The 11,881-nt window shown below is 27.2% G+C and overlaps 2 protein-coding genes across 2 annotated transcripts; one reads left to right on the top strand and one right to left on the bottom strand.

The window, feature by feature from the left end:
- Positions 1 to 1,233: 1,233 nt before the first annotated feature.
- Positions 1,234 to 1,596, bottom strand: LOC136083406 (deoxyuridine 5'-triphosphate nucleotidohydrolase-like). The gene has a single exon (XM_065802802.1). The coding sequence runs from the start codon at positions 1,594 to 1,596 to the stop codon at positions 1,234 to 1,236; it is 363 nt and encodes a 120-aa protein (XP_065658874.1).
- A 7,539-nt stretch (positions 1,597 to 9,135) lies between these two features.
- LOC136083405 (piggyBac transposable element-derived protein 4-like) lies at positions 9,136 to 10,968 on the top strand. Its single transcript, XM_065802801.1, has one exon. It carries the CDS (start codon positions 9,136 to 9,138, stop codon positions 10,966 to 10,968), a length of 1,833 nt encoding a protein of 610 aa, XP_065658873.1.
- Positions 10,969 to 11,881: the final 913 nt, after the last annotated feature.

The raw sequence follows: 11,881 nt of genomic DNA, 5'->3' as shown, positions 1-11,881 counted from the left end.
AAATCATTAAACATATCTTCTAATTCGTGATTATACGATATATGATTATATGCAAAACTTATTTAAGCTGAAAAATTTTCTATAAAAAATTTTAAATAATATGTAATTAATTCAGCTTTTGTATGCATTTCACAATTAAAATGATATCTTCTAAAACAATCTTCTGACAATTTACATTTGTTAACAATCAAAGCAAAAACGTTTAAGTATGATTCTATTTCTTCTAGTGTTTTATTTTGAATAGTATCTATAAATAAACATTTCATATTATTAAAATCACCAAGTATATTATCTAATGAAAGAAGTGTTTCAGCAAAACCATATATTCTCTTTAATCTTTGATACTGAGCGCGGTCCATGTTTGAAATAGTACCCCATGATTCTATTTTTTTAATTAGTTATCTTAAAAATTTTACAAAATTAATTTATTCAAAAAATTGCTTAGTTTTACATTTAATATACAAGTTATTTTCCAAAATATATTTATCAACGTCTGATTTTTTCATAAAGTTACAAAAACCATAACCGCCATTTACATCATTTTTAGGAGGACGTTGAAAACAATCGTTATCCTGAGGAAGAAAACTTTTTTTAATTTGAACACCTTTAGCACCACATATCGTAACTGTTATCATTCTATTTAAAAAAGGCCATTTTAAAATAGCATCATAAGCTGCAGAACGCATTACACTATACAGACCAAATTCATTTTTATGCTGACATTCGTGCTCCTCTATTTGACATTTCATGTTTGCAGTTAATTTCATTACAAATTGATATATTTTAAAATAAAATGGTGCATTATAGTAAGATCCGCTCATATTGTATGCAAATTTATTATGGAAATCTTTTATAATCCACAATTTACAATCGTCTGCCCCGTTATCAAACAAGTCTTCTAAAATTGAAATTCGTAAATCCAATTGTTTCATTTTTCCAATACCTAACATATCACTCAATACAGCTACAGCATTATTGCTTTGAAAAAAACTTGTCGATTTTTCAGCATTATTGGTTTGAATAATAATATCAGCTCTCGAATTTTCTTTTTTCTTTTCTTTTTGATTATTATCAGATTTTACTTGTGAGCCATCAGTTTGAATTTCACTAGTTCCACCTTGATAATAGTTTTTAGCTGAACCATTATCATATTCAATATCACATTCAATAGCCTCGTCATCTGTCATATTTTTACTAATCTAAAAAAAATTACAAAAAAAATTATAAAAAAAATTATTTTCCTGTAGAACCAAAACCGCCTTTTCTTTCAACATCTTTAATCATCGTTATAGTAACATCACGACTAGAACAACCATCAATTTCTGTAACTATTTTTAATGATTTTAATGTTTTCATAAAACCCATTTGAGCAATAGCATCTCCTCGTTTAATAATATAATCTTCTTCTGAAATACTATAAAGCAACACTTTAATTTCATCTTTATAATCTGCATCTATTATTGCTGGTGCATTGAATACGGCAACACCATATTTATAAGCAATACCTGATTCGGAATATATTTGTCCATGTAAATCTGTATCCATTTTATCGATATACCAGTATTTACTAAAATACGTTCTTTCGGTTGAAGACATAATGTTTTCTACTTCTCAAGTCGAAACAAGTAATATCTTTTGTTTCATAAAAAGACCATTCTTCTGTTTCTCTTATTTTAATCATCTAAAAATAGTTTACTAATTTTTTATATACATTTAAAAAAATACATAAAAAACGTTATAAACATATATATTGTTTAAATTCTAAACTATAAACAACTTTTTCTCTTATGCACATATATACAATCTTTACAATAACTCTCTTTACAATAATAGCAATTAAAAGAAAATAAAAACTTTTTTTTCACACAGATTACAATAACCAAACCATTTATAATAAAATTCACATTGTTTTAAATTGTTAGAATTTAATGGTCTAGTAAAAAGTTCATCAATATAAGGTAAAAGAGGTATCATAGTTTGGTATTCCGTATCTATATACAATTGCTCACATAACTCCTCAACTTCTTTAACCAGTTTTTTATCGTAGTTTTCTTGACATTAACAATCGGCTAAAGGTACAGCTATGTTGTAATGTTTGTATTTTTTTTAACAATTTCCAAACGAGTGTTTTCGTAAAATCGTTTCTCTTTATCTGCCATTTTTTTTATAAACTAAAGTAATGAGTCTTTTAGCTAAGAATCAGATGTTACATAAGTAACATTTGTTTTTTTGCTAAAAGATTTGTTTTATTTTTCTTTTAACAAGAGTACTACTTGATTTCCTTGCTAAAAGAAAATGTTTTTTGTTGTTTGAACAAGACATTTTTTCCTCTTTTTATATGCTAAGGTTTACTAAAGTAGTCAAAACAACTTATCCTACCTCATTAAAATAGAATTAAAGTATCAAAGTACAGAGTTTAAAGTTCAATGGTGATATCATGTCACAGTTTGAACTTTGAACTTTTATTACATCATAATTCACATGTAATTACAATTCTTTAAAAACTTGTTTTGTTATAAAAGGAACACATTTTTATTTTGAAGTTTATTCAAACCAAACTAAAGAAATTGAAACAACTGACTTTGAAGTTGTTTATTGAAATGAAAGCAACTATGTAAAATTTGCAGATTTAGCAGCAGCGACTTTGTGGCTTAGAGATTTTAAAGAAGAAAAAAATATTAAAGATAAACAATGTTCTACTGTAACACTCAAACCTCTTGCTCAATTTAATTATATCAAAAAAGATCTCATCTACGAACCTAATAAAAAAAGGATGTGAAATCCTAATGCCATGGAAATATAGAGACATGTGTGATCTCAATAAAACAAATTATATGTTCAGAAGTGAAATTAAATTAAAAAAAGATGACTCCAAATTCAAAATTTCTAAAGGAAAAATAATAAATAATTTTATTTTTAAATTTAATCATTATAAATTAACAAAAAAAGTGTTGGAAACTTTGATGGTAGATTTGCAAACTGCTCAAAACAGAGCTTATCAAACAGTAGCTTATCCTAAAACTGGAATATTAAAAAAATGCTGATTTTAATAATTATACTATTCGATTGGCAAAAGAAGACGACAGCATTCATTTAACAGATTACGAGAGATTATTATCCATAAAACCTTCTTTTGTCAATACCATAAATAAAAACGGTCATTATAGAAATTTAAACATGAACTTGAGACGAGCCGCTGAATCACTTGCTGAGAAAGAATCGAGCGAAATGAAAAAAGTAAAGGCTAAAGTAGAGGAAGATGAAGAATAATTATTTTATTTTGTAAAATTTTTTTGATTAAAAAAACCTGTTTTATTAATAAAAAACTTGTTTTTTACATAAATTATTCCTTTATAAAGAGTTCTAAAAAAAAATTCTTGACCATTTTGAAAGAGAGAATGACGAGCAAACAACTCGATGAAAGTCTGCTCAAAGCAATTCAACTTTTTTATCCTGATAATGAATTACATGAAATGTTGTATGAATTTCATCATTTAAATAATACGTATAAAGAGTGGCAAGATATTTTATTTTCTTATTTAAAAAAATGGGATTTGAATATAAATTTATCTGAAGAAAAACTTGTTGATTTGTATTATATTTTTATAGCTAAAGACTATGAAAATAATCTTGGTTTATTTGAAAAATCTACTCGTGAATATGTGAGTTTTGCAGAACAGTTGCCCTCATGGATAAACAGTATGTTTGAAGCGTCATATGATCAATGATGATTTTTTAAATATGACAAAAACAACGGTGGAAAAACAACATGAAGAAAAAAGAAAAAATATGGATGACTTTATTAAAATCTATAAACTTTATTACAAAACAACAAAAAGGAATTAAAATAAATTTGCTCATGGAAAAACAAACTTTAAGTGTCTTTAAAATATTATTTTTTGTTTTCTTATTTCAGCGACAAATGGGAATGTGACGAGTTAAAGAAAAATTGTAAAATATTAGAAAATATTTATCCTTCTTGTGTACAAAGACCCTATTTTTCATATCACGACAAGGTTTTTCATAATGGATATTACCCCATTTATACATCTACGCCTAGTTATAAATATTTTCTCAATGGAAAAGTCAAAACAGAAGGAGATAGAGTCTACATTTATAAAGCTTTTGAACGCTGTGATTTCGATAAAACTTTAATAGAAATGTTTCCTACATCACAATGGATTTTTTTCTTTAAAAGAAACTTTAGCATATTAATGATTTTATACAGAAATAAAGACGAATTTTATAATTACGAAAATAATAAAGTGTTACCGAGTCAACCTCTACACAACAAAAATCATTCTGCAAAATATTATTTACCAGAACTATTACAAAGAAGACATTTTTTTTTGTTTTTATTTTTTTTTTTACCTTTCAAAAAGTAGATACACTAAATTATTTATTTTAAATATATTGTCAAAACAACCACAATCGTCTTTTTTCAAAAGTCTCATACTATCAGAGATATTAAACCTACTTTCGATCAAACAGATGGCGATCATACAGATGGTTTCGTAGATACTTTACAACAAAAATAATACCTATCGTCTCATCTTTAAAAGAAAAACTAGATGGAGCTTTAAAAAGAAAAAATTATAAAGGAAGGAACCAGCGATAAAAACACTTTTTTTGTTAATATATTACACGCTATTGTAACACTATTTATGACGAGTTTTTTATAGTTTAGAAAAAGAAGAACAAAAAAATGGCTACTAATGAATCTTTTTCTCGTTATTTTAAAAACTCTGAATTTAAAAATTATTTTATACGAGCTTAAGCTTTTGATGAACTAAGTCAAACCCACACACTTATTCATATTATTAATAATATGAAAAAAAATGGTTCTTTTATTATTTACAACAATGATACTACAAAAGAAGCAGGCCAGCATTTGAGAGCCTTGATCAAAATAGACAATGGTCATTTTTTTTTGTTTTGATAGTTTAGGAGAAGAAAGTGTATTGCAACAAATTCCAAACTATTTAAGATATAATACGCATTTGTTTGAAGCAGTAGAAGAAGTGAAAACCAATGTACAAATCAACACTATTATTATCAACTATAATGAAATTGAAATTAGTTCTTATATACGACAAACAAAGCATTTCCCATCAGAATGGACAGCAGACAACCATGAATTTTATTGGTTTACTAAATTTAATTTAAAATATAGCACCATGACTGGCAATCAAAATGTGTTTTTTTCATATAACAAATTTCCTTTTCAATGGAATGACAGCAGTTTATGTGGAGACAAAATGAATAAAATTTACTTGAACAATTATTCTCAATTAAAGACTGCCAATTTATTTTTAGATAATCTTATCGATGATATCATGACTAAAAAAGAAATAAAAAGACAGGTAGCGCTGCATTTAATATAATCAAACATGAAGAGATCATCATACACGCTTTAAGAAGAAATTGTAGAAGAAAAATGCACAACCTGTAAAGGTTATGGAGAAATATTTTTTATCATTTTCAGAGAAAAAAAAAAATACGGAGCTGTTAAAAGATTGCACTATCCATGTGATCAATAAAGAAGTGTGGGTTTTTAACAGCGCTACAAAAAGAAGCACGAAAATATATCTTTATAAAACCACTTGTTTAACTTGTAATGGAAGAAAAACAATAACGATAAAACGTAATAAAAATAAAAAAATAAAAGAAAAGCAAGATAATAATTTATTTGTATATATTTATTCTTTAGATGGATTTATATAATATTTTTACAAAATGTCTTTTTAATACACTTCAAATACTTTATCGGGCGGCATATAAGGGTTGCCGGGTTTTGTAACAACAGGTTTTGAAGCTGCGTTTGTTTTTTTAGCCTTTCCACGCTTTTTTTAAACCGTACAACAGCGAACCCGCTTGCAATGCGTTTGTTACATTTTTAGGAGTAATGTAATCAGCTATTCCTCTTCCACGTCGTATTTTTCGAGTCTTTTTTTCTATAAACTCTCTGATTGTTTTTTTTATTTCGTCTCAGATTTTTTCTTCTATAAGCCTTGTTTCAAAGATTTTTTAACAAAACGTGCAAACTTTTCAAATGATATTTCAAAATTTTTTTCTTGTTTATTTTCATATATAAAAACAATATTTATTTTTTCATATAAACAAGTAGCTTTAATATATTCGTTAGGATTGAAAATCCGAAAATTACTATCTTTATCACAACTAGCTAGTACTTCACTATAAAACTTTGCTAAACGTGGATACGGATAAAACTCTTTTACATAGGTTTCAAAATCCATTTTTTATATAAGGCTTTCTTCTTCGAGTAACCAAATATCAAATGACTCTTTGATTACGTTGACAAAATCTTCATATATCATTTCAAATTCGTGTTTATTTTTATCAAAAATAAAATCAATATGTGCTTTATCATTAAAACGAGTTACTTTAGTTTGTTTACTAGCGTCCAATCGAAAAATTAGTTTAAAATTGCTCTGAACTTGTTTTAAACTATCATTGCCTCAAAAGGTGGAAGCTTCTACATTAATAACCGAATTATAAAATTCTTGTAAACAAGTTTTAAAATTGATTTTTTTTTTTTAAATGAATTTTTTATATATAAAAAAACTAAATTTATGGTTTTTTTAAAAAAACATAAAAAACACCAGTAAAATTTATTTTTAAATACATATTTTTGGTATTTCTTTACCAACATAAAATACTCCATTTTTTACATGTGAAATCGTATACAACTTATTAATAATATCAAAATCTAAAACCAGTCCACCTAAAAAAGTAGATATTTTTGTGTGTCCGTTGTCTTTATTTCCACTTATAATTTCCGCTGCACCATCTTTGTATTTATATGTTAAAATATATTCGCCACGATTGCTCGTATCAGTTCGTAAATTTTTAAGAGTAATTCTTTTTGTCTTTTTTATATCTCCTAACAAGAGAATGTAATCATTCAAGTTGTCTTATACATGCTGATAAAAAGTTTTTGTAAAACATTTTTTACAATAGTTTTTAGCATGCGTTCTTCTGTGACTTTGTTTGCATGCTCGCAGTGAATTCATTTTTTTATTTAAACACTCTACTCTGTCTTTTTTTATACTCTTTTTTTATTCCGCCTAAAATATTTTATTAAATACACTACCAAGTATGGGTATATTTCCTAATAGGCTGCCAAGGAAACCTTTACCACGTTTTCTAAGTATGCATTTTTTACCTTTACCGATTAAAGCGTGATGAAATCTAGGGAGTGCTGTAGGTCTTTTATGAATAAAAGTGTATCTTTTAGTTCTCCTATATTTTCTCATTTTTTTAAAAATATTTGATTTCTTTGTTTATTACGATTAACAGTTGTTAAAACAAAACGATATATTGGTTTACCCACTCGATTTAATTTTCGATTTTGTTTATTACTTATATACTAGCTTTTTATTTTTCGGTAGCATATGAGTGCTTTTCTACAAACTTGACGCTTTATTTTTTTTTAATTCTTTTTATATCATCTGCGTCTTATACTTCGTATTTCCGTATTATTAGGATCTGTTAACTCATTTTCATCAAAAGATGATCTATCGAAAAAATCAAAATAGCATCTCTAAGAAAAGGATATTTCCCATCCACTGTATTTTTGGTAATTTAGTTGTATATTTTGACCTTAAGTTACTTTTATAAAGAGGTTTTGAAAATAAATTTTGTCTTACAATCATTTGCGAAAAATCAATATCATCTGCAGCCATTTTTTTTGACTTGTATCTTTTTTTGACTTTGTTTTTTTATATCTTTTTTACATCATAAAAACATTGTGTCGCCCTGACACTACCTTACTTATTTATTTATTCTGTCTTTATTAACTATACCTTAATTATACCTTAATTATTTACTTATTCTGTCTTCATTTTCTCTTAGCAGGCCTACTCACTTATGTTTTTTTTATACTGCTTATTTTTTTACGGCCGTTTTTTTATCTTACTTTCTTACTTAGCCTTACTTAGTCCTTACTCAACTTACTTAGTCCTGCCTGATTTTCCTTAGCCTGCTTACTCAAACACTCGTGCGCTCACATCACTAATTCTTGCGAGTTAGTGTTTTCACTCGAAACACTCACTAATTCAAAAATCTAATGGCTCGAACAAAAATCATTAGTTGGTCGATTAAAATGACAGAAAAAATTATAGATAACGAATTTGTTGGGCAAAAATTGGAGTTTAGCGAAGAGGACATTACAATCATCGATGATATTCATGAAGTCATCCTCATCGAGGATGAGGACGAAAATGCGCACAGAATTTTTAATGAAAAGCAAAAAAATCAAGAAAAACAAGACGAAGATAAAAGAATCCATTTTAATGTAAAAAAAAAATTTAGCTTTTTTACTTTCTTTTTTTAAAATTAAAAATTTTTAATTAGTCTTTTATAATGTTTTTTTTTATTTTTTAGAAAAAAAAAGCTAATCTTACAAAAAAAGAAACGCAATAAGAAAAATGGACTCTTTTATAAAAAGAAATTCTTATAATATATAAATTTTATATAAATATATTATTTATTTTTTCGACTTATGTTTGCTTCTTTTAATTGATGTTTAATATCGACATACGATTCAGCAGTATGAACCCAACGTTTTATTCTTTTACCCACTCTTCCAAGTTTACGGTTTGTTTTATTATATTTATATCTATTATTTGTTCTTCGTAAACATGTTAATATTCTTTTGCAATTACTCGGTAAATACTCGCTTGCAGTTTGTGTCGATGTTGAACTCTGGTTTTTAGAAGTTTGTGTTTAAGTTGATTTTTTTGTACTAGGAACTGTTGTTTTTGTGCGTGCCATATTTACAGTATTTAACGATCTAGGAATATACTTTATTTTAGGCATTTATTAAAAAAATGATATTTTTTATTTAAAGTTTATATATATTTTTTTATTTATTACAAAACAACATGGCATTTATATATAAAATAACCAACTTGAAAATTTTTTTTAGTTGAAAAAATGAGATATATAACAATAACCCTTTAAGACAAAACGCCGTAATAATACGGAGGACCGTTTTAGGAGTTAAGGAGCACCGCCGTAATAATACGCACTGGTATAAGGTGTTACTTATAGAGTTTGTAACACCTTAAAATTAGTCATACACCCTTCAAACCACGATTTTACTATTCTTGAATGTTCTACGGAACTAATAAACACAAATTTCGTTTAGAAATAAAAAAAAAAAAGGTAGATAAACGACGATCAATATCTGTTCAAGACGCTGTAAATTTTGTCTTGGAAGAAGACTCAGATCTTTCTTCGTTGACAGAATCTTTATCTGACAGTGAAATAGAATTTTTAATCGAATCAGAAATAGATGAAGAATTATATCTGAGTGATTACAGTGACGATAATTTTAAGAATATTCCATCAATTGAGCAAAATATCAAGAATATAAAAGTAGTTCCAGCTCTAAAGAAGAAGAAAGTTAGTTGCTATGAGAATTTAAATTGGCAAAAGGAACCTCCTAAAGAAGGAATGAGACGATTTAATTTTATTTCTGAAGAAAAAGTCAATGGAGATATAAAAAACTCTGACCCTCTTGAATTATTTGAATATATTATTACAAACGAACTTTTTGAGTACATTGCTGAACAAACTAACATATACTTTAACCAAATGACAGGAGGTAAAGTATTTCAAAGAAGCTCTCGTATATTTAAGTTTATCAATAGTGAAGCTATATTTACATCTCGTGACATACGCCTTCATTTTGCAGTGATAATCTACTGTGGTATTATTCGAAAGCCCAAATTGCGAATGTACTATACAAAAAGCAAACTGTTTGAAACAGCAGGCTTTAAAAGTATACTATCGCAAAACAAATTATTATTGCTAGAGAGATTTCTTCATTTTGTAGATATTTCTAGTTTTGTGGACAAAAGTTATACAAAGAATATAAAAATTAAATACATTCAGGAGTACATTGTTAACCGCTGGAAAATTATGTTACAACCAGGACGTGATATATCCATAGATGAATCATTACTTTTGTGGAAGGGAAGGCTGTCGTTTAAACAATCGATACGATCAAAAAGTGCACGCTTCGGTATTAAGACGTTTGCATTGGCATGTGGGAAAACAGGATATGTCTGGAATCAAATTATATACCTTGGTGCTGGCACAGAAATTTCTCAACAATACAAATATCAGGCCACCGATGTAGTAATGTCATTATCTGAAGAACTGTTAGATGTTGGACGGTGTATATACCTTGACAATTGGTATACCTCATTGGAAATTTGTGATTTTCTTGTTCAAAGAAAGACTGATGTGGTGGGAACATTACGAAGCTACAGAAAGTATCTACCAAAAGATGTTATTAATGCAAAATTGAAATCAAATGAAAGGTGTGTTGCATACGAGCAAGGATATCAATTCATGGTAATGCATTGGAAGGATAAACGTGATGTTTACATGATAACCACCTGCATACCTGATACTTTAGAAATTGTCTTACGTAAAGGTGCAAGGAAAGAAGTACCAACTGTTATCCACATTTACAACAGCAAAATGGGTGGTGTTGATCTTAGTGATCAAATGACCACCTCCTATGCTTGTGAGCGAAAAAGGGTGAAAAAGTGGTATAAGAAGTTTTATTTTCATCTGATTAATCTTTCCATATTTAATGCACAAGTCATTCACAAAATGTTAGGAGGTAAACTAAAGGCTTTAGAATTCAGAATGCAGCTTGTTAGTGCTTTAGTTTCTTTTTATGGTTATGACATAGTAACATCCGGACAGGGTGGGAGACTAAGTCTTGATGGAAATCCAATGCGATTAGTGCATCGTCATTTTCCATCATATGTTCCGGAAACAGAATGTAAAACTGCATCTCAACGGAGGTGTGTTGTATGCAGAAAAAAGGGGAAAAGAAAAGATTCTCGTTATGAGTGCACCCCTTGTAATGTAGGGTTGTGTGCTGCACCATGTTTCCAACTCTATCATTCAAAAAAATACTACTAGTGTTAAAATATATATTTTTTAGTATTAATAACATGTTTTCTCACTAATACTGTGTTTTAAATGATATTTTTATACATTATTTTCATATTAAATTTGAATTAGTAAAAAGTTGAGTTTTATTCAAAATAACCCGCGCATTTGGATGTACGGCTAAAAAAAAAAGGTGCCGCTTAAAGGGATAAATAAAATAAAATACCAAGTATTTAATGTCGTAGATGGCGATTTTTATTACATCGTGCAAAACGATACATTTAACACAAAATTATATATAAAAAATTATATATTGTAAAATATTATAAATTTTTTTAGCATTATGAATATTTCACAAATTAAATTAAAAATAACAGAACGTTTTTAAAGTCGTTGGTATACCTTGGCAAAATATCTTGATTTTTAAGAAAATCAAATTAAAACTATTAACTCGATTTCCACAACTCAAATGAAAAAATGTACAAAGTATTACCTATAATATTTCAAAAACACTATTTAGAAAACGATGCAGTAAGAGGATTATATGACGCATTTTGGTGTTGGTCATTAGACGTATTAAGAAAATAAACAAATAAAGAGCTTATAAACAATATAAAAGAAACTATGGAAATGTTAAAAAACATTATTTTAGAATAGTTTTTATATGTTTTTTTATATTTGTAAATTTTTTTTCAGCTAACAAATATATTAAATAATAAATATGAAACAATTTGTTAAAGCCTGCGGCTGGTAAGAATTTTCTTTATATTTTTTTGAGTAAACATTTTTTTAATTTTATTATTTTTTTTTATTAATTTATATAGCTATGGAGAGTTTATAAATGAATTTACAGTTGTATGAACGATTTGTTTTCGACGACAGAAAAAAAAAAAAAACAATAGAAAAAATGGAATTTGAAGAAGAAATGACTGATGAAGATTTT

This window comes from Hydra vulgaris, chromosome 08 (assembly GCF_038396675.1).
Source record: "Hydra vulgaris chromosome 08, alternate assembly HydraT2T_AEP".
Classification (NCBI taxonomy): Eukaryota; Metazoa; Cnidaria; class Hydrozoa; order Anthoathecata; family Hydridae; genus Hydra; species Hydra vulgaris.
The sequence above is the reverse complement of the archived record's forward strand: the minus strand, read 5'-3'. Positions and strand labels throughout refer to the sequence as shown.